We start from the raw sequence: 23,941 nt of genomic DNA, 5'->3' as shown, positions 1-23,941 counted from the left end.
AGTCTGACCCAGGAGTCTGACCCAAGAGTCTGACCCAGGAGTCTGACCCAGGAGTCTGACCCAGGAGTCTGACCCAGGAGTCTGACCCAAGAGTCTGACCCAAGAGTCTGACCCAGGAGTCTGACCCAGGAGTCTGACCCAGGAGTCTGACCCAGGAGTCTGACCCAGGAGTCTGACCCAAGAGTCTGACCCAGGAGTCTGACCCAGGAGTCTGACCCAGGAGTCTGACCCAGGAGTCTGACCCAAGAGTCTGACCCAGGAGTCTGACCCAGGAGTCTGACCCAGGAGTCTGACCCAGGAGTCTGACCCAGGAGTCTGACCCAAGAGTCTGACCCAGGAGTCTGACCCAGGAGTCTGACCCAGGAGTCTGACCCAGGAGTCTGACCCAAGAGTCTGACCCAGGAGTCTGACCCAAGAGTCTGACCCAAGAGTCTGACCCAAGAGTCTGACCCAGGAGTCTGACCCAGGAGTCTGACCCAGGAGTCTGACCCAGGAGTCTGACCCAGGAGTCTGACCCAGGAGTCTGACCCAGGAGTCTGATCCAGGAGTCTGACCCAGGAGTCTGACCCGGAGTATTCTTTCCAAAATAATTCCCAAATTTGAAACATTTAAAGTATTTGCACATTGTTTTTCACTATTTTTTTGAGCAAATGTTTTTCACCAACGCTGCACTCATATTTCATGTAAGAAGAAGAAGAAGAGGTTTTGGTTTTGTGCTCGTCACAGAAGGAAGAGACAAAAGTTTGTACAGAAGCAAAACTCAAACTGAGGCAGCACAATTTGGGGAAAATATCTAATTCCGATCTTTCCGACAAGAATCAGAACCTTAATTAAAAACAGTGGCTTCAGAAACACTTTGTGGGATTTGTTTTGGGTGCAGCAATGGGAAAAAATCAATTGTCATCAAAAACGGAAATGAAACAAAACGATTGGAAAAAATATATATATTTTCAATTCTGTTCAAAAGTTCAAATTATAACACAAATTGACAAAAAGAATGAAACAGGCTCACGATCTGAAGAACTTCTGAAAGACTGTTTCAGAACATGTTTGTTCGCATTTAAACTATAGTGTGCAGTTTTTATGCAGAATTACCGTATTTCCCGGACTATAAGTCGCACCAGCAAAAAATGCATAATAGAGAAGAAAAAAACATGTATAAGTCGCACTGGAGTATGAAATGCGGTTGCACGGGTGAAAATGACAAATAATATGACATATAAGTCGCTCTGGAGTATAGATATATAAGTATAAATACAAGTATAAGTCGCATCCCGGCCAAAACTATGAAAAAAGGTGTGACTTATAGTCCGGAAAATACGGTATATACATTTGGTTGTTTCTGGAGCAACTGGTGGCTCTTCAAACACTGCGGCCGGTGCGTTTCGATGAATGTCTCCCCACTGACTCAAACCCTCGACCTCCCTTGCAGCAGAGAATGGCGCAGGACGTGCTGACACATCTGAAGGAGCATCCGGACGCCTGGACACGGGTGGACACCATCCTGGAGTTCTCCCAGAACATGAACACCAAAGTAAGGCTCCAGTTTATGCTTCGCACTGCTCTCCACCTGTCTGCTCGGAGGAGGAACTGCAGGACCGACGAGCGAGCGTGTCACTGGCCGTGGATTTATACGTTTAGTGTCAAAGATAAGACTTTGGCCAGGAATAATGTAAACAGAGCTTTTAGGTGGGCGCGTGTCCAGATGCTAGACGCGGCTTGACTACTTCATACATTATTCATTCACTCCAAACTCGATGGTTGTAAACCCAGAGACACAGCAACCGTTTACATTCGTGTGCGTTGAAAAAGCGATGATACGACTCTCAAAATGATCAGGATCTCGCACAAAAAACGACCTGATACAGACAAATAAAAATAAACAAAAGTAAAACATAAAAAATGACCAGTTATTCCTGACACTCACTCACTGCATTCTTCTTTCTGCCGTTGTACAAAGAAATCCATATAATCCAGAAAAAATCATCGATAATCGCGTGTGTTCAGAGTACACAGTACTATCGCTAGAAGTGAAAAAAATCATCAGAATTGAGTCATTATTCATTCCAAAAAAGTAATCGTAAAGTACTTGTTTATTTGGCCGAGTGTTAAATTGGAAAGTTTGATGTTAAATTCCAATTCTTTAAATGATTTGTTGACAATGTCTCAACCGGAGGCATCCAGCTCGTGTTTTAATGTTGAATACTGTAGATGATCGTGTATATGAACGTGCATATGAACGTTAAAGTCACCAGGTGATAAATGAACGTTGAATACTGTAGATGATCGTGTATATGAACGTGCATATGAACGTTTAAAGTCACCAGGTGATAAATGAACGTTGAATACTGTAGATGATTGTGCATATGAACGTGCATATGAACGTTTAAAGTCACCAGGTGATAAATGAACGTTGAATACTGTAGATGATTGTGCATAAGAACGTGCATATGAACGTTTAAAGTCACCAGGTGATAAATGAACAGTTTGTGTTTGAAAACGCTTCCTCCAGTTCCTCTTCGCAGTTCCGGTGCAGTTTTTGCTTTGCTCCTTGTTTAACACAGATATTATGACATGTATGCGCTGATGTTTGATCCGTTGCTTTAATTTTGTAGCTTTATATTTGACAATTTGCCAAAAAAACAATTGGGACTTTAGCGGCAAAGAGATAAGGTAAAGACGCTCAATTTTACATTCATTGAATTTCTCTTTTAAGTAAAGAAAAGTGAATTTTTTTCTCAGCACAATTTGGCTTTTTCTTTCAATGATTCAAATGCAATGTACTGAATGATATTAATCTCCATGTTATTATGTTTGTAGCCTGTAATAGGAAGAATCGTCTTGGCTCTGCTAGGCTTTGGCGGCAGGCCTCCACAAGGTCTACCCTTTTAAATTCCCTTTGACTCGATTCTGTTCATGCGTTTCTATGCGTTTCTATTGCATCTGTTTCACTGAACACAGAGAGACAGACGTTCACCTGTAGGGATCATGGCCACCTTTACCTTTCATTCCCCTCATTCTCTTTCTGTTCTTTATTCCCGTCCTCCCTTTGGGCCTGCTCACACGTCCACTAAGACAAGAGTTCATATTTTATTCTAGCATGCGACACATCAAACTGCACTTTTCAGATTTTACCAAACATTTTGCCTGTTTTTGTCCATTTTGCCCATTTTGTTTCGTTTATAATGCCACTTCCTGGTTTGACGTGTCTAGTAAATATGACGCAGAGGTCATTCCACAACTGTTCCTTAGCAACCAGATAGTAAACAAGAGCCAAAGTCCATTTAAATCATACAATAGTTATGTGTTGACCAATAATTACACCTGACAACACCTTTTATTTAGTCAATCAAAAGGTGTCAATCGCAAATTATCTGTTTTTCTCATATAATGTCGCTCTTTGATGACATCACAGAGCAATTCTGCACTACTTTCTGTAATCAACATTGATTTGTCACAGTTTCTTCACAAACTGCCACTTGACTGATGAAAAACATTGATAATTATTTACCAAAGGGACTAAATCACCAAAAAACGTGAGAATTAGAAAAACTCGTGAACCTGTCGTATGGACTTTAATCGGAAAACACGTGACTAGTTTAGGTTTGTATTATTAGTTTAGTTTATTTGTTATTCATCAGGGACAGATCAAAGTTAGCAGCCATAGGAACTTGTTTCGGCGTTAAAGTGCAACACAAAACAATGAATAATAATCAGAGCAAAGTCTATAAAATCAAATAAAACCTCCATGAATTAAGACTTTACCAATGAAATAAAATCCAGTCATTCATTTCGTAAAACCGGTCCCACTCAGAAACATCTATACAGTATTTACATTCATTGTATACATTAAACAGTTCAGTCATCTCATACAATAATTGTATTTAGATAATTGTGATTGTTAACTGACTATTAGAACATGCCAAACCAGCTTTTATCACAAAAAACAGCTAAAATACAAAAACTATAAACTTAGAACAAAAGCTGGACGTGAACATAACGTCATTTTTAAAGCACAAATCAATACATTTGGTTCCTGACACTTATTTAAATGTAATTAACACCTTAACGTGGTGGAGGGGTTTGAGTGCCCGAATGATCCCGGGAGCTATGTTGTCGGGGGCTTCATGCCCCTGGTAGGGTCTCCCAAGGCAAACAGGTCCTAGGTGACGGGTCAGACAAAGATCGGTTCAGAAGCCTCTTATGACGACGACACAATCAAGGCAGTTCACGTCGCCCGGATCGGCGTCACCGGGGCCCCATCCTGGAGCCAGGCCTGGGATGGGTGCTCCATGGCGAGCGCCTGGTGGCCGGGTCTTACCCCACGGGGCCCGGCCGGGCACAGCCCGAAAGAGCGACGTGGGGCCGCCCTCCCGTGGGCCCACCACCCGCAGGAGGATCCATAGGGGGCCGGTGCAGAGAGATCTGGGCGGCAGTCGACGGCAGGGGCCTCGGCGACCAGATCTCCGGACACAGAGACTAACTCTGGGGACATGGAATGTCACCTCGCTGGGGGGGAAAGAGCCTGAGCTTGTGCGGGAGGTTGAGCGATACCGACTAGATATAGTCGGCCTCACCTCCACGCACAGTTTGGGCTCTGGAACCCATCTCCTCGAGAGGGGCTGGACGCTCCACTTCTCTGGTGTTGCCCGCGGGGAGAGGCGGCGGGCTGGTGTGGGCTTGCTGATAGCCCCTCAGCTCAGCCGCCACGTGTTGGAGTTTACCCCGGTGAACGAGAGGGTCGCGTCCCTCCGCCTTCGGGTGGGGGACAGGTCTCTCACTGTTGTGGCGGCCTACGGGCCGAACAGCAGTGCAGAGTACCCGGCCTTCTTGGAGTCCTTGGGAGGGGTACTGGACAGTGCACCGACCGGGGACTCCGTTGTTCTACTGGGGGACTTCAACGCCCACGTGGGCAATGACAGTGACACCTGGAGAGGGGTGATCGGGAAGAACGGCTTCCCCGATCTGAACCCGAGCGGTGTTCAGTTATTGGACTTCTGTGCTAGCCACGGATTGTCCATAACGAACACCATGTTCAAGCACAAGGGTGTCCATCAGTGCACGTGGCACCAGGACACCCTAGGCCGGAGGTCAATGATCGACTTAGTTGTCGTGTCATCAGACCTCCGGCCGCGTGTCTTGGACACTCGGGTGAAGAGAGGGGCAGAGTTGTCAACCGATCACCACCTGGTGGTGAGTTGGATCCGCTGGCGGAGGAGGAAGCCGGACAGACTTGGCAGACCCAAGCGCATTGTGAGGGTCTGTTGGGAACGTCTAGTGGAGCCCTCTGTCAGTAGGGTATTCAACTCGCACCTCCGGGAGAGCTTCTCCCATGTCCCGGGGGAGGCTGGGGACATTGAGTCCGAGTGGACCATGTTCTCCGCCTCCATTGTTGATGCGGCTGCTCGGAGCTGTGGTCGCAAGGTCTCCGGTGCCTGTCGTGGCGGCAACCCCCGAACCCGGTGGTGGACACCGGAAGTAAGGGATGCCGTCAGACTAAAGAAGGAGGCCTATCAGGCCACTCTGGCTTGTAGGTCTCCGGAGGTCATCGACGGGTATCGGCAGGCCAAGCGAGCCGCGGCTCGTGCTGTCGCAGAGGCAAAAACCCGGGCCTGGGAGGAGTTCGGGGAGGCCATGGAGGAGGACTATCGGTCGGCACCAAAGAAATTCTGGCAAACCGTCCGGCGCCTCAGGAAGGGGAAGCAGTGTCTCACAAACACCGTTTACGGTGCGGGTGGAGGCCTGCTGACCTCGACTGGGGATGTCGTCGGACGGTGGAAGGAATACTTTGAGGATCTCCTTAATCCCTCAGTCACGTCTTCTGAAGAGGAAGTAGAGACCGGGGACTCGGAGGCTGGCTCATCCATCACCCAAGCTGAAGTCACTGAGGTTGTCCGCAAACTCCTCGGTGGCAGGGCTCCGGGGGTGGATGAGATCCGCCCTGAGTACCTAAAGTATCTGGATGTTGTAGGACTGTCTTGGTTGACACGTCTCTGCAACATCGCGTGGCGTTCGGGGACCGTGCCTCTGGACTGGCAGACCGGGGTGGTGGTCCCTCTGTTCAAGAAGGGGGACCGGAGGGTGTGTTCCAACTACAGAGGGATCACACTCCTCAGCCTCCCGGGTAAGGTCTATTCCAAGGTACTGGAGAGGAGAATCCGACCGATAGTCGAACCTCGGATTCAGGAGGAGCAGAGTGGTTTTCGTCCCGGTCGTGGAACACTGGACCAGCTCTATACCCTCCATCGGGTGCTCGAGGGTTCATGGGAGTTTGCCCAACCAGTCCACATGTGCTTTGTGGATCTGGAGAAGGCTTTTGACCGTGTCCCTCGGGGTGTCCTTTGGGGGGTGCTCCGGGAGTACGGGGTCCGGGGCCCTTTGCTCAGGGCTGTCCGGTCCCTGTATGACCGGAGCAGGAGCTGTGTTCGCATTGCCGGCAGTAAGTCAGACCTGTTCCCAGTGCATGTTGGATTCCGCCAGGGCTGCCCTGTGTCACCGGTTCTGTTCATAATTTTTATGGACAGAATTTCTAGGCGCAGTCAGGGGTCGGAGGGGGTCCGGTTTGGGGACCACAGGATCTCATCTCTGCTGTTTGCAGACGATGTTGTCCTGATGGCTCCATCAAACCCGGACCTGCAACATGCACTGGGACGGTTTGCAGCCGAGTGTGAAGCGGCTGGGATGAGAATCAGCACCTCCAAATCCGAGGCCATGGTTCTCGACCGGAAAAAGGTGGCTTGCCCTCTCCAGGTGGGTGGGGTGTCCTTGCCCCAAGTGGAGGAGTTCAAGTATCTCGGGGTCTTGTTCACGAGTGAGGGAAGGATGGAGCGTGAGATCGACAGGCGGATCGGTGCAGCGGCTGCAGTGATGCAGTCGCTGCATCGGACCGTTGTGGTAAAGAGGGAGCTGAGCCGAAAGGCAAAGCTCTCTATTTACCGGTCGGTCTACGTTCCTACCCTCACCTATGGTCATGAGCTTTGGGTAGTGACCGAAAGAACAAGATCGCGGATACAAGCGGTCGAAATGAGTTTCCTCCGCCGGGTGGCTGGGCGCTCCCTTAGAGATAAGGTGAGGAGCTCGGCCACACGGGGGGAGCTCGGAGTAGAGCCGCTGCTCCTCCACGTCGAGAGGAGCCAGCTGAGGTGGCTCGGGCATCTGTTCCGGATGCCTCCTGGGCGCCTCCCTCGGGAGGTGTTTCAGGCATGTCCCACCGGGAAGAGGCCCCGGGGAAGACCCAGGACACGCTGGAGAGACTATGTCTCTCGGCTGGCCTGGGAACGCCTCGGGATCCCCCCGGAGGAGTTAGAGGAAGTGTCTGGGGAGAAGGAAGTCTGGGAGTCCCTGCTCAGACTGCTGCCCCCGCGACCCGGCCCCGGATAAAGCGGCAGAAGATGGATGGATGGATGGATGGTAGATATGAATTAAGAATATACAACACGTGGCTCTGTCTGCTCTAAAATAAACCAGTAATTGTCTAAATTTCTTACAAATGTCACTCCCGTTTCTCTCCCTCCCCAGTCGAGTTTACCATCGGCCTTTATACAGCCCGGTCTCATTTCATTCTCTTTTCTTCCTGCCATGCTTTTACTTTGAAACTCTTTGATGATCCCTACAGATGACGGACTTCCCCTTTTATGTAGCTGCAGTATATAGTTCATTTAAAGAACTGTTTGTACTGTAGAACGTCCCGAACTCAAATAGGTGTAAATCGTGGCTTGTCCTGCTGTTCCTTCGTCAGTCTGGTTCAAACGCAGTCGCCCGCGGCGTTCGTTAAAGGCTACTGAAGGACACGCCCACTTCGAGGCTCTAGGAGCACTTTTCCCGCTCTTTTTCCCCCCATAGACTTTTTAAAAACCGTCATATTAAAAGCGCGTTTGGAGCTGATCGACGATACACGTGACGACTAATAACACGATTTTATTTAAAATCTGTAAAACTGCACAAACCACTCAAGTGTTTGGCCACATCTTAAGCGTGAAATGTTTTAAATTCCCAGGTTATGGACGGTGTTTGGCACACCGCTGGTTAGCTTCTTTAAGTTTCATTTTTCCAAAAGTTTGTGTGGAAAACGAGTGAGAAATTTACTTCTGAGGGAATTAAACTGCAAGCTCCAATGAACACAATTATTACTCATCGACTTATCGTTCAATAAATGACAACGACGCTACATACTTTTTAGGAGCAGCCATTTTCTTATTTCCTATTAGCATTTGAGCACTTGACGTACAATTTCATATATTTACTCAGGAAAAGCCAGATATTAAACATCAAAAACGGTTAAAACTCTAAATCTCTGACACCAACATCGCTACATATTATTTATACTTTGCGTTAGTTTCACAAGAAAAAAGAGAAATAAAGTATTTTGAACTAGAGTAAAGTTGGGCTCCAGTTTTATTCCGGACACACCGCGACTTTGACGTTGGGATGTCAAGACTTATCATTTCTTTATGATTAATCACAGTGAAACCCTTAATCTGCTTGAATTAAACTTTCTGAATTTAAAAGTCATTATATTGTCACATAAACATCCCTATCTGTAGATCTTTGTGTCAATATCTGTGTACTTATTTTGTATTCTTTACTTTATTTATTAGTAAATTCTTAATGTTTGCATGCCATATCTGACTCTACAGACGTTTCCATGGTTATGATTTTATTATTTGTTGTTTTATGTTGCATTTTAACATCAAGACGAGCTCCTGTGTTTGTGAATTGTGTTCAATGACGAGGGCAAAAACCTTTTCTGATACAGAAAAAAGTACTTCATATGTATTTTTCTGTATCGATGGAGCTGGAGTTATTAACTGTTGCTGCCTTCAAATTCCACAAATATTATTACAAATATCATGTGAAACCTAAATAATCACGATTGTCGAGTAACCGAGTAATCTTGACATCCCGACTTCGAAGCTCGAGTCTTTTGCTCAATAAAAATGACTCGGACAATTTAGATCGAGTACGAAAAACGTGGAACTCGACACACAATCTTCCGCGGCCCGTTTTACTCACCCGACCAGAACGCCGAACCCGAATCCTCTCGTATTCTGATCAAATCCGCCGCGATTGTGGTGAGAAACAGCAGGACACACCGGGTTACCACTCTCAGATCCTGAAAACGAAACCAGTTCATCTCCAAAAATGTGCATGAAGGATGTGGTTTAGTCTTTATTTGAGGCTGGTCCACTTCATTCTGTTTTGGTTTGTATTAAAGATAATGTCACCTTGATACTGTGATGATGATGATGATGATGATGATGATGGAACGTTTGATCTGGGTTTAGTTCTAACGCCGCTCTGTGTTGGCCTGTTACAGTACTATGCCCTTCAGATTCTGGAAACTGTAATCAAAACAAGATGGAAGATCCTGCCCCGGAATCAGTGCGAAGGCAAGTACAAGCGCCGCCTTTGTGTTTCATTTCCTTCTGTGCTTTTATTTTGAAGAGGTTCAAACGTGTCACTAGAACGCAGCGAACATGATCATATTTCAGATCTGACTCAACGTTTTGCCCGTTTGTCCTCATTTTTGTACTTCCTGGTTGGACACGGGTAGAGGTGATTCCACAGCTGTTACCTAGCAACCGGACTGTAAACAAGAGCCAAACTCCACATAAATGTCACAACAGTTCAGATCTGACACACAATAAGACCATAAAACACCTTATTTAGTCCAACCATGGTTTAAACTGTCTCTGTGTCGCACACTGATGACATCACAGAGGGATTCAGCTCAACTTCCTGTCATTTTAAACGGTTTATTTTTCAAAACGTCTTCACAAACTGCAGCTCAACAGAAGTAGAACTGTGATGAACCGCTCGAGCGCACTTTCAGCCACACGCCCCCCCTGCTGGTCATCCTTTACCATGAATGAGTGACAAGCGGGTTTAACCAATCACAGTGAAGTGCTTTATTCACCCCTGAAAGTCTATGATCTTTAGTTCAGATCTGCACAGAGTTTGTCAGTCACTTTCTGTTTTAAAAATGTTAACTTTGAGCAGAATTCTTCCATTACAACATGAATTATACATCTAAACACAACATTTATATTTATATTTATTGGAGTTGGATCTCTGGTCCTGATTTTATGTTGTTATGAAGAATATAATCGTAAAAATAATCTGGTGCAATTGCTGCTTTTACTCAAATTAATCCAAAAATGTATACGTTTTTTCCATTGATATTTTCAGTCATATTAGTTCCACGACATAAACACAGCCGTGTTTCCTGTAAATCGGACTCCGATTCGGTGGCGTTTTCCCTGTAAATCGCACGTAGAGTCGGTGGCGTTCTGTTGTCGTGGGATCGGTGGCTTTTCAAACGTGGCGACGTGCGGTTGCCAGGTCCAGCCGGTTTCCTCCCTGAAGCATGTCACTTGTTTGTGTTCTGGACGGACTCGACTGCAGCTTGTGACGAGCATTTTAACGTTCAGTTTGACTTTGTTTTTGCCAAGAGAAAAAGCTAAAAAATAAGAGTTTTGTGTATTTATTATCCACATGTTTAGAGGGAATTAAATGGTCGACAATAGAAAGTGCGGTTATTACAGGATTTGTAAAAGAGGTCAAATCGTTTTGCACAATTACTGAAAATAACCAAGGGAAAGTTATTTAATGGCAAGAATTGTGATAGATATTGTAATGATAATCGTGACTCTTTTAGATCCAGAATTAAGTCATTTTAATTCAATCTCAACTCTTGTTTTGGCTGTTTATGCCACAATAACTTATGCGTTTTACTCTGGGGGAAAGAACACAAAAAGGAACATGTGCATGAGATTCAAAGCAACAGATAAACAAGAAACAAACACAAACAAACAATGTCGCACACAAACAAATGCACACAAACACATGCCAAAACACGAACAAACAAATACACCCACAAACAAACACATGCAACTAACAATGTGAATGATTTAAATAAAAGCATAATTAAAGTGCTCAAGGTTTATTATGATTTTTCTCCTTTTGACTTTATTTGTTTGGATAAAACCTGTGTAAATATATCAGTCAAGAAGCAGTTTAAATTTAAAAGCATGTTGAAGATCTCAAACGTGTCGATGACCTCACATCAGACTTTACAACACACACTAAAACAGAATTCTCTCGTTTGACTCGTGTGACTTTGTGAAGTTCACACATGTTCCCATTCTTCATCTGTCAAAACAACTATCTTTCCCATTTTACTTCAATATATTTAGTCCAGAGTGTTAATGCTTTTACTTGCTTTTGAAAAAGACCATATTTGCACGTTTAGCATTGAACTAACTCCAGTTTTCCCCTCTGATTTTGACAGGTATAAAAAAGTATGTTGTGGGCCTCATTATCAAGACTTCTTCAGACGCTTCAACTGTGGAGGTGAGTGTTCCAAAAAGTCTACAAGATTATTATTAAAGCTGCGGTTTTGGAAATGCCAAATCCACCATGATATTGTCCCTGCATAAAACACTTTACCCTGTCCCTACATGCGTCATTGTTGTATTTAAATATGGTCAAAACAAGTCTTGAAACAGCAAAAACACAACGTTCAATAGAGTTTCACCTGCACCGAACCACAAGAGTATTTCCACAAACATTATTCTAATTATAACAGAAATTACAGTTTATTTGATTTGTTTTCAGTATAAAAACCTGCAAAGTTCTTCACTGCCAACATATTTTTACACTATTTACTTAGATTTTTCTACGGAAGCGTCGTGGACAGTAATGACAATAATAAAGTGTGTTCCGTGTCTTTCCGGAGGCACGTTTCCACCGGCTCCGACTCGGGTGTGGTAAATCCAGAATGATGTCTCTCTGGTCACGGCGTAATCTCCCAGAGTTCAGATGGGCGTGATCCACAGGTGGATTAGCCTATCGGTGACAGGCACGGGCCGTCAGTTTCCAAACAAACATGGCTGCTTACGAGTAAATGAAAAAAGGCAACAACAAAAAAAGATCTGAGGGGCATTTCTGTCTATGAAAAATGACTAAAAGTAGATATTTTTGTCAACTAAAGTACTAATATTTCCATCAAATAAGAAAACATAAACGGATAAAACAGACGTCTGTACATAATCATGAAGCAACACATTTGATCTTTTCTCGTTTGCTAAAACTATTATGGACTAAAACGTTCACACTTTCATGCAAACATGTCATCAGAGTTCAATATGAATAATTATCGATATTAAACATTTATTCAACAAAACTAGACTAATTCGTGTTGTTTGTGTTTTATTTTAGAAAGAAAAGGTGTACATTGGGAAGCTGAACATGATCCTGGTTCAGGTAAGACGCTTTTGCTGCTTTTATTCACGACTTCTCAATGTCCCTGAATGAGATTTAACTGTAGGATTCGTTCTGCTTCTATTTCCATTTTAATGTACATGTATGTATATAAATGTTATTTTACTTTTTCATGTCTCATGTCATGTTTTTATTCATTTTATTCATTCTTTGCTGTTTTGTTATTTTAAAAAAAGAAAAGAAAAAAGAAAATAATAATAATTGTAGAATTCTGCTCAAAGCTCACATTTTAAACCTAAATTTTGTCATGTTTTTATTTATTTTATTTATTTTATTTATTTTATTTATTTTATTTATTTTATTTATTTTATTTATTTTATTTATTTTATTTTTTTATTTTATTCTTTGCTGTTCTGTTATTTAAAAAAAAAAAGGAAAATAATAATAATTGTAGAATTTTGCTCAAAGCTCACATTTTAAACCTAAATTTCGACATTTGTCAGAACAATCCCAGTTTGGGTCGTTTTGAGCCGTTTTGAGCCGTTAAACTGTATTCACTGAAGTGGCTTTTGACTCGGCGCAGCTCCGTCTTTCTCTGCTTCTCGACCGTTTAACGACGCTCTTGGCACAAAAAACGCTGCTCTCTTAATTCACCTCGGAGCTGTTTACGACCGGCCGGACACAGACTGTGCCCGAGGGGAGGAGCTTAGGACACAGACTGTGCCTGAGGGGAGGAGCTTAGGACACAGACTGTGCCTGAGGGGAGGAGCTTACCCATCGCACGCAGACGAGGAACGAAATGGAGAACGGAGGAGACGGAGGTCGTTTTAGGCGAGATTAGGCAGATGACAAGTGACAATGTTCAGTATGTTTCTTTCAGCTGTGGTCCAAGTGATATTTAGATTGTGTTTGTTTTTTGGTCGTTTGCTCTCTATGAAGCAAAACCAGGACCAGAGAGAAACAAAGTAAGGATAATAATAAGGAAAATAAGGATTAACGGAGGTTATAGGTCATAAATAAGAGTTCCATTAAGTCCAGAGTCTGTCAGATTTAGTCCAAAGGTGTTTTTTTTTTCCTCCATATGTTGATTCTGTTCTGGAAATTAATCACAAATGAATGAATAAATCCAAGGGAAACAGAAAGTCTTTAGTGTGTTTTATTTAGTTTTTATACAAAGGTGTTCACGTGGGGCAGGAGGAGAGACAATGACACCAGATTGTACTGGTTATGATGGTCTTTTTAGCGTTTTCTCACAGAGCGTCAGTCCTTCTGTCATTTCCCGTCACATGATGATGTCGGCCCAGGTTTAATAGTTCCATTTTTCATGATGGACTTCTTCCCTGATGACAGGAGTACGCTCAGTCTGCGCCCGTCTCTTACCGATGCGTCTCTTACCCATGTGCTTTTACCGATGCGTCTCTTACCGATGCGTCCCTTACCGATGCGTCCCATACCGATGCGTCCCATACCGATGCGTCCCTTACCGATGCGCTGTTACCGATGCGTCCCTTACCAATGCGCTGTTACCGATGCGTCCCATACCGATGCGCTGTTACCGATGCGTCCCTTACCAATGCGCTGTTACCGATGCGTCCCATACCGATGCGTCTCTTACCGATGCGTCCCATACCGATGCGTCCCATACCGATGCGTCTCTTACCGATGCGCTGTTACCGATGCGTCCCATACCGATGCGTCTCTTACCGATGCGCTGTTACCGATGCGTCCCATACCGATGCGTCTCTTACCGATGCGTCCCATACCCATGCGTCCCTTACCCATGCGTCCCTTACCCATGCGTCCCTTACCCATGCGTCCCTTACCCATGCGTCCCTTACCCATGCGTCTCTTACCCATGCGTCCCTTTCCCATGCGTCTCTTACCCATGCGTCTCTTACCCATGCGTCTCTTACCCATGCGTCTCCTACCCATGCGTCTCTTACCCATGCGTCTCTTACCCATGCGTCTCTTACCCATGCGTCTCCTACCCATGTGTCCCTTACCCATGCGCTGTTACCGATGCGTCTCCTACCCATGTGTCCCTTACCCATGCGCTGTTACCGATGCGTCTCTTACCCATGTGTCCCTTACCCATGCGCTGTTACTGATGTTACGCCCGGCTCTCAGATAAATGACCCCGGTGGAGTTTTTGGCGGAACACGAAGCTTTGGACGGTTCTATATTTAGATCGGGTCCACGCGGGCGACAGAGACGGGCACCAGGGCGGTGACTCCTGGCACAGGATTTGTTTATCTTATTCCAAGTCAGATTTATTCAAGGTTTAAGGATTATTCAGGTCACAACCAACAAAATAATGATCGTGACAATTTTAGAAGCAAAATTTAGTAATTTCATTTCAATTTTAGATAAAAAAAATAGATCTGAATGTAAAAAAAACTTCTTCACATATTTGAGCCACATTTTCATAAAGTCTGTTGCAAATTTGAGTAACAATAACACAAAACACAATTAAAGATCGTGAATAATCGTTAAATCGTGAAGTTTTTCCCTCACAATAATCGTTACACGAACATTTGATATCGTGACATCCCCAGTTCATTAAAATCTGAATCTTTTTCAACATTTTGATTCAATAATCCATCTGTTTGTCATAGAAAGTGTCTCATAGATGATGCACAGTCCACATGATGATGGCTGAACACATTTACACACCGGTCCAGCACAGAGCACAGACCGTGACTTTGCATTAACGCCAGAGTGACTCAGCCCTGACGTCACCGCAAACCCACAGCGTTTTGGCCTCCAGGGGCTTCCGTACTCCACGCTGCTCATTACAGACGCAGCAGATTGAGGACTAAATATAGGCCGAGAGTGGACCTTCAACGATATGCAACCATCTAGGAAGCGTTTGGCCCTGATTTATGTCACCAAATGTGTGCATAGCTCACGTTTTACCATGATGTGATCAAAAACAATCAGTCATATTTTTATAATTGTAAGCATTATCTGGCCTTTAGAGACTTAGAAACACTAAAGACATCAGCGTTATTCAGTCAAAATGTCTTAAAAAAGAATAAACTGTTAATAATTTTCATCACTAATACCCTTTATTCATAAATATTCTCTATCTAGAAGCTTTCAATCACCATGTTTCACCTTTTTCTGGTGGATAATGTAAAAAGGCTCAATGTTCAATAGAAATAATTGTTTAGCAGCCCAACTTTTCGTATCAAAAATACTATTTCATAAAACATATTGCATAATCGCCTTTCCTTTTTTGATTAATTATAGAAAACCACAGCACACACAAATGTTTACCTATTGCTCTAAGCCAACTTGAATTTTAGAACTTAGAATTCAGAAATACTTTTGCTTTTGCTTAGTTTTCTTAGTTTTTAGACAATTATTGGCATGAAGCGTGAACGTTACTATTTATTAATTGACCGATCTTGACCATCCTAGACGTTTAAAGTTGCAGTTGTAAAATAGATGTGAGATATTCTAATTTAAAACGTCTTTCTGTGTCCGCGCAGATCTTGAAGCAGGAGTGGCCCAAGCACTGGCCCACCTTCATCAGCGACATCGTGGGCGCGAGTCGGACGAGCGAGAGCCTCTGTCAGAACAACATGGTGATCCTGAAGCTGCTGAGCGAAGAGGTGTTCGACTTCAGCAGCGGGCAGATGACACAGGTCAAAGCCAAGCACCTCAAGGACAGGTACGAACGAGCTCCGGGGAAAAAACGACACTGACACAGGATGTACGCCACGATCGAGGACAGTCCGTGCGAAGAGAGACCAAAGAAACATGACTTTATGTACGTCACGATTGAGGACGGTCTGTACGAAGGGAGACCGGAGAAACACGACTTTACGTACGTCACGATCGAGGACGGTCTGTGCGAAGAGAGACCGGAGAAACACGACTTTATGTACGTCACGATCGAGGACGGTCTGTGCGAAGAGAGACCGGAGAAACACAACTTTACGTACGTCACGATCGAGGACGGTCTGTGCGAAGAGAGACCGGAGAAACACGACTTTACGTACGTCACGATCGAGGACGGTCTGTACGAAGGGAGACCGGAGAAACACGACTTTACGTACGCCACGATCGAGGACGGTCTGTGCGAAGAGAGACCGGAGAAACACGACTTTATGTACGTCACGATCGAGGACGGTCTGTGCGAAGAGAGACCGGAGATACACAACTTTACGTACGTCACGATCGAGGACGGTCTGTGCGAAGAGAGACCGGAGAAACATGACTTTACGTACGTCACAATCGAGGACGGTCTGTACGAAGGGAGACCGGAGAAACACGACTTTACGTACGTCACGATCGAGGACGGTCTGTGCGAAGAGAGACCGGAGAAACACGACTTTATGTACGTCACGATCGAGGACGGTCTGTGCGAAGAGAGACCGGAGAAACATGACTTTACGTACTTCACGATCGAGGACGGTCTGTGCGAAGGGAGACCGGAGATACACGACTTTACGTACGTCACGATCGAGGACGGTCTGTGCGAAGAGAGACCGGAGAAACATGACTTTATGTACGTCACGATCGAGGACAGTCTGTGCGAAGAGAGACCGGAGAAACACAACTTTACGTACGTCACGATCGAGGACGGTCTGTGCGAAGAGAGACCGGAGAAACATGACTTTACGTACGTCACAATCGAGGACGGTCTGTACGAAGGGAGACCGGAGAAACACGACTTTACGTACGTCACGATCGAGGACGGTCTGTGCGAAGAGAGACCGGAGAAACACGACTTTACGTACGTCACGATCGAAGACGGTCTGTGCGAAGAGAGACCGGAGAAACATGACTTTATGTACGTCACGATCGAGGACGGTCTGTGCGAAGAGAGACCGGAGAAACATGACTTTATGTACGTCACGATCGAGGACGGTCTGTGCGAAGAGAGACCGGAGAAACATGACTTTATGTACGTCACGATCGAGGACGGTCTGTACGAAGGGAGACCGGAGAAACACGACTTTATGTACGTCACGATCGAGGACGGTCTGTGCGAAGAGAGACCGGAGAAACATGACTTTATGTACGTCACGATCGAGGACGGTCTGTGCGAAGAGAGACCGGAGAAACATGACTTTATGTGCGTCACGATCGAGGACGGTCTGTGCGAAGAGAGACCGGAGAAACATGACTTTATGTACGTCACGATCGAGGACGGTCTGTGCGAAGAGAGACCGGAGAAACACGACTTTACGTACGTCACGATCGAAGACGGTCTGTGCGAAGAGAGACCGGAGAAACATGACTTTACGTACGTCACGATCGAGGACGGTCTGTGCGAAGAGAGACCGGAGAAACATGACTTTATGTACGTCACGATCGAGGACGGTCTGTACGAAGGGAGACCGGAGAAACACGACTTTATGTACGTCACGATCGAGGACGGTCTGTGCGAAGAGAGACCGGAGAAACATGACTTTATGTACGTCACGATCGAGGACGGTCTGTGCGAAGAGAGACCGGAGAAACATGACTTTACGTACTTCACGATCGAGGACGGTCTGTGCGAAGGGAGACCGGAGAAACATGACTTTATGTACGTCACGATCGAGGACAGTCTGTGCGAAGAGAGACCGGAGAAACATGACTTTATGTACGTCACGATCGAGGACGGTCTGTGCGAAGAGAGACCGGAGAAACATGACTTTATGTACGTCACGATCGAGGACGGTCTGTGCGAAGAGAGACCGGAGAAACATGACTTTATGTACGTCACGATCGAGGACAGTCTGTGCGAAGAGAGACCGGAGAAACATGACTTTATGTACGTCACGATCGAGGACGGTCTGTGCGAAGAGAGACCGGAGAAACACGACTTTACGTACGTCACGATCGAAGACGGTCTGTGCGAAGAGAGACCGGAGAAACATGACTTTACGTACGTCACGATCGAGGACGGTCTGTGCGAAGAGAGACCGGAGAAACATGACTTTATGTACGTCACGATCGAGGACGGTCTGTACGAAGGGAGACCGGAGAAACACGACTTTATGTACGTCACGATCGAGGACGGTCTGTGCGAAGAGAGACCGGAGAAACATGACTTTATGTACGTCACGATCGAGGACGGTCTGTGCGAAGAGAGACCGGAGAAACATGACTTTATGTACGTCACGATCGAAGACGGTCTGTGCGAAGAGAGACCGGAGAAACATGACTTTATGTACGTCACGATCGAGGACGGTCTGTGCGAAGAGAGACCGGAGAAACATGACTTTATGTACGTCACGATCGAGGACGGTCTGTGCGAAGAGAGACCGGAGAAACATGACTTTATGTACGTCACGATCGAGGACAGTCTGTGCGAAGAGAGACCGGAGAAACATGACTTTATGTACGTCACGATCGAGGACGGTCTGTGCGAAGAGAGACCGGAGAAACACGACTTTACGTACGTCACGATCGAAGACGGTCTGTGCGAAGAGAGACCGGAGAAACATGACTTTACGTACGTCACGATCGAGGACGGTCTGTGCGAAGAGAGACCGGAGAAACATGACTTTATGTACGTCACGATCGAGGACGGTCTGTACGAAGGGAGACCGGAGAAACACGACTTTATGTACGTCACGATCGAGGACGGTCTGTGCGAAGAGAGACCGGAGAAACATGACATTATGTACGTCACGATCGAGGACGGTCTGTGCGAAGAGAGACCGGAGAAACATGACTTTACGTACTTCACGATCGAGGACGGTCTGTGCGAAGGGAGACCGGAGAAACATGACTTTATGTACGTCACGATCGAGGACAGTCTGTGCGAAGAGAGACCGGAGAAACACGACTTTATGTACGTCACGATCACAACAACTAAAACATGAGCTATGACACAGTTTGAAACCGATAAAACGTGGACCTACTTTGGATGTTGAATGCAAATGTAAGGAAAAATGACCTGTTTGCAAATTCGACTGAGCTTGTTTTGGTCTCAACCTCTTCACTCAAACTCAAGTGTGACGGCTGTTGCTCTGTTCTTATGTCACCCTCACCCAACCAGATTAATGAATCAATTTATTTAAGAACTTAATAACCTACCGTATAAATACATTCTTTGGACAAGGCTCGTGCTCATTAAATCTGTTTTATTTTTCAGCATGTGCAACGAATTCTCCCAGATTTTCCAGCTCTGTCAGTTTGTCATGGTACGTCCCGTTGAATCTTTCAGACTTTATTACACATATTTTAAATTGTCTGTATCTGATCTGTTGGTTTTCGTATTGTCGCTCTGCAGGAGAACTCCCAGAATGCTCCTCTGGTCCACGCCACTCTGGAGACTCTGCTGCGCTTCCTGAACTGGATTCCTCTGGGTTACATCTTTGAAACGAAGCTCATCAGCACTTTAGTGTATAAGGTGAGTCCAGACCAGAGATAGAAGTCCAGACCAGAGATAGAAGTCCAGACCAGAGAGAGAAGTCCAGACCAGAGATAGAAGTCCAGACCAGAGATAGAAGTCCAGACCAGAGATAGAAGTCCAGACCAGAGATAGAAGTCCAGACCAGAGAGAGAAGTCCAGACCAGAGATAGAAGTCCAGACCAGAGATAGAAGTCCAGACCAGAGATAGAAGTCCAGACCAGAGAGAGAAGTCCAGACCAGAGAGAGAAGTCCAGACCAGAGAGAGAAGTCCAGACCAGAGAGAGAAGTCCAGACCAGAGAGAGAAGTCCAGACCAGAGAGAGAAGTCCAGACCAGAGATAGAAGTCCAGACCAGAGAGAGAAGTCCAGACCAGAGAGAGAAGTCCAGACCAGAGAGAGAAGTCCAGACCAGAGAGAGAAGTCCAGACCAGAGAGAGAAGTCCAGACCAGAGAGAGAAGTCCAGACCAGAGATAGAAGTCCAGACCAGAGATAGAAGTCCAGACCAGAGATAGAAGTCCAGACCAGAGAGAGAAGTCCAGACCAGAGAGAGAAGTCCAGACCAGAGAGAGAAGTCCAGACCAGAGAGAGAAGTCCAGACCAGAGATAGAAGTCCAGACCAGAGATAGAAGTCCAGACCAGAGATAGAAGTCCAGACCAGAGATAGAAGTCCAGACCAGAGATAGAAGTCCAGACCAGAGATAGAAGTCCAGACCAGAGATAGAAGTCCAGACCAGAGATAGAAGTCCAGACCAGAGATAGAAGTCCAGACCAGAGAGAGAAGTCCAGACCAGAGAGAGAAGTCCAGACCAGAGAGAGAAGTCCAGACCAGAGAGAGAAGTCCAGACCAGAGAGAGAAGTCCAGACCAGAGAGAGAAGTCCAGACCAGAGAGAGAAGTCCAGACCAGAGAGAGAAGTCCAGACCAGAGAGAGAAGTCCAGACCAGAGAGAGAGGTCCAGACCAGAGAGAGAAGTCCAGACCAGAGAGAGAAGTCCAGACCAGAGAGAGAAGTCCAGACCAGAGAGAGAAGTCCAGACCAGAGATAGAAGTCCAGACCAGAGATAGAAGTCCAGACCAGAGAGAGAAGTCCAGACCAGAGAGAGAAGTCCAGACCAGAGAGAGAAGTCCAGACCAGAGAGAGAAGTCCAGACCAGAGAGAGAAGTCCAGACCAGAGAGAGAAGTCCAGACCAGAGAGAGAAGTCCAGACCAGAGAGAGAAGTCCAGACCAGAGAGAGAAGTCCAGACCAGAGAGAGAAGTCCAGACCAGAGAGAGAAGTCCAGACCAGAGAGAGAAGTCCAGACCAGAGAGAGAAGTCCAGACCAGAGAGAGAAGTCCAGACCAGAGAGAGAAGTCCAGACCAGAGATAGAAGTCCAGACCAGAGATAGAAGTCCAGACCAGAGATAGAAGTCCAGACCAGAGATAGAAGTCCAGACCAGAGAGAGAAGTCCAGACCAGAGAGAGAAGTCCAGACCAGAGAGAGAAGTCCAGACCAGAGAGAGAAGTCCAGACCAGAGAGAGAAGTCCAGACCAGAGAGAGAAGTCCAGACCAGAGAGAGAAGTCCAGACCAGAGAGAGAAGTCCAGACCAGAGAGAGAAGTCCAGACCAGAGAGAGAAGTCCAGACCAGAGAGAGAAGTCCAGACCAGAGAGAGAAGTCCAGACCAGAGAGAGAAGTCCAGACCAAAGAGAGAAGTCTAGACCAAAGAGAGAAGTCTAGACCAAAGAGAGAAGTCCAGACCAAAGAGAGAAGTCCAGACCAAAGAGAGAAGTCCAGACCAAAGAGAGAAGTCCAGACCAAAGAGAGAAGTCCAGACCAAAGAGAGAGAGAGGAGAAGTCCAGGCTTCCAGAGAAAGAAAAGTCCAGACCAGAGAGAGAGGAAAACCTGGGCTAAACCTGGGCTAAACCTGGGCTAAACCTGGGATAAACCTGGGCTAAACCTGGGCTAAACCTGGACTAAACTTGGGCTAAACCTGGGCTAAACCTGGACTAAACCTGGACTAAACCTGGACTAAACCTGGACTAAACTTGGGCTAAACTTGAGCTAAACCTGGACCAAATTTGGACCAACCCTGGAACACCATTCCTGTAGTTTGAGACCAGTTTTACTAAATCAAACTTTCTGAATGATAAAGTGAAGTCACGCAGATGAACGCATGTTCAGTTTAGGGTTGATTGTTGTATTATTATAATCGAGTTCTTAATCTTAAAATCTTAGAATTCCTTTTACAGTTAAATTTCTTCTTTCCCGTCTCAGTTTTTGAACGTGCCGATGTTCCGTAACGTGACCTTGAAGTGCCTGACGGAGATCGCCGGCGTGAGCGTGAGCCAGTACGAGGAGCAGTTTGTGTCGCTCTTCACCCTCACAATGTGTCAGCTCAAACAGGTGAGTCAGTGGCAGGGCATCCGGCTTCTCTGGACAAAACTCAAGAGGAAGCGAAGAAGCCACTCTGACTTATTCAACCATACGTGATCTTCAATCCTTCATCAGTTTAATCCTCTCTTTGTTTATTCATTTCCTCTGTTTTTCAGATGTTGCCGCTGAACACGAACATCCGTTTGGCCTACGCCAACGGCAAAGACGACGAGCAGAACTTCATCCAGAACCTGAGTCTGTTCCTCTGCACGTTCCTGAAGGAGCACGGGCAGCTAATCGAGAAGAGGCTGAACCTGAGGGAAACACTCATGGAGGTCTGCCAACATACCACGACGACACTAAACATGGACTGAACATGGACTGAACATGGACTGAACATGGACTGAACATGGACTGAACATGGGCTAAACATGGGCTAAACATGGGCTAAACATGGGCTAAACATGGGCTGAACATGGGCTGAACATGGGCTGAACATGGGCTGAACATGGGCTAAACATGGGCTAAACATGGGCTAAACATGGGCTAAACATGGGCTAAACATGGGCTAAACATGGACTGAACATGGACTGAACATGGACTGAACATGGGCTAAACCTGGGCTAAACATGGGCTGAACATGGACTGAACATGGACTGAACATGGGCTGAACATGGGCTGAACATGGACTGAACATGGACTGAACATGGACTGAACATGGACTGAACATGGACTGAACATGGGCTGAACATGGGCTGAACATGGGCTGAACATGGACAGAACATGGACAGAACATGGACAGAACATGGACAGAACATGGACAGCCTTTGTCGTGCCTTTAAACTCTTTATATTATCTGGGTTGAATGAGTTCATGTGTAAAATGGTGGCGCTACTTACTTTACACACTGAGCTCCTGATGTGACCTTCTCACTTGGTCTCGTCACCTTCTCTTTCTCTTAACAATTGTCCAAATGCACAAATTCTCCCTGTGGCGCCGGTTCGCCCTTAAAAATAGGACTTTCCCAGTGAAAAGGGGTCAAATAAATATAAAAATACCCTCCTCTTTTCTACAACTGCAGCTGCAACATTGGCCCACATTCTGTTTCATACAGACAAACTGAACGACCAGTTTGATTGAGCTGATCACGACACTCTTATTCACTAAAACGTGTTGGTTATTGATGCTATTTTATCTGTTTTGGGGGTTTCTCTGAACTGTATTATAATAAGAAGCTAAAAGGAATATTTGTTTTGCTGATATATTTATAGTTTTTGTGCTTTGGGGAGAAAAACCTGGAGCTCCTTGATCCCAACAATGAACCGAAAATTATAAAATAGTGCTTCTTATTTAAGTAAAAAATATAGGTGCAATAATACTACAATAATGTTGGAACTACTAGGATTGTCCCAGTAAATGAAATTATTTTTTGTGCTTACTGTATCATTAAACGGTATAGCACGGCAAAAAATAACAAAATCAAACCAGGCAGTAGAAGATATAATTTAAAATATATATATTACCACTGTTACAACAATAAATACTGAGCCCCAAATTATAAATTGGAAAAAAAAAAATGAAATGAATTGAAAAAATGCTGCTCGGACGTGGGAGAGACTTTTTTTGTGTTCCAGTGTCAAAACGGAAAAAACAACGAGCCGTGGATTACAGTTTATGAACATTAACGACTCAAAACAAGTAAAACACACCAAGAAAGTGCCCAAAACAGCCAAAATGAGGATCCAATATGTGAATTTACTAACCTGGACAGTGTTATTACATGTAGAGTTTATAACGCATCGTCTGAGAGGGAATTGTTGTGTATGTTGTCGTTTAGCAACATTAGCAACATTAGCATCACAGAATGTTTAAAAGTGCTGAGGCTCAACGAGCAGATTCACAGACATCAAGAGACAGAAGGGAGAAACTAAAAGGTAAAATAGTACGATAATTATCGATATTTTACCTGTCGGATGTTAAAGTGCCCCCTACAGGTTGGACTACT

At 45.4% G+C, this 23,941-nt stretch overlaps 1 protein-coding gene across 2 annotated transcripts in view; it reads left to right on the top strand.

Annotated features, from left to right (window-relative positions):
- The window catches only part of xpo1b (exportin 1 (CRM1 homolog, yeast) b), a 54,204-nt gene that overhangs the window by 5,347 nt on the left and 24,916 nt on the right, over nucleotides 1-23,941 (top strand). The window contains exons 3-11 of one of the 2 annotated variants that reach the window (XM_072436466.1): nucleotides 1,433-1,534; nucleotides 9,317-9,389; nucleotides 11,291-11,352; nucleotides 12,220-12,264; nucleotides 15,717-15,898; nucleotides 19,322-19,370; nucleotides 19,460-19,579; nucleotides 21,838-21,966; nucleotides 22,113-22,271. In XM_072436466.1, the coding sequence (XP_072292567.1) occupies nucleotides 1,433-1,534; nucleotides 9,317-9,389; nucleotides 11,291-11,352; nucleotides 12,220-12,264; nucleotides 15,717-15,898; nucleotides 19,322-19,370; nucleotides 19,460-19,579; nucleotides 21,838-21,966; nucleotides 22,113-22,271 (921 nt within the window). Of the gene's footprint in view, nucleotides 1-1,432; nucleotides 1,535-2,825; nucleotides 2,879-9,316; nucleotides 9,390-11,290; nucleotides 11,353-12,219; nucleotides 12,265-15,716; nucleotides 15,899-19,321; nucleotides 19,371-19,459; nucleotides 19,580-21,837; nucleotides 21,967-22,112; nucleotides 22,272-23,941 lie in introns of those variants that run through there. The other variant, XM_072436467.1, reaches the window with a different exon arrangement.

This window comes from Eucyclogobius newberryi, unplaced genomic scaffold (assembly GCF_026437365.1).
Source record: "Eucyclogobius newberryi isolate DKJ021-1_F unplaced genomic scaffold, fEucNew1.0.hap1 SCAF_8, whole genome shotgun sequence".
NCBI classification, from domain to species: domain Eukaryota; kingdom Metazoa; phylum Chordata; class Actinopteri; order Gobiiformes; family Gobiidae; genus Eucyclogobius; species Eucyclogobius newberryi.
Note: the sequence above shows the minus strand (reverse complement) of the source record. Positions and strands in the feature narration are given on the sequence as shown.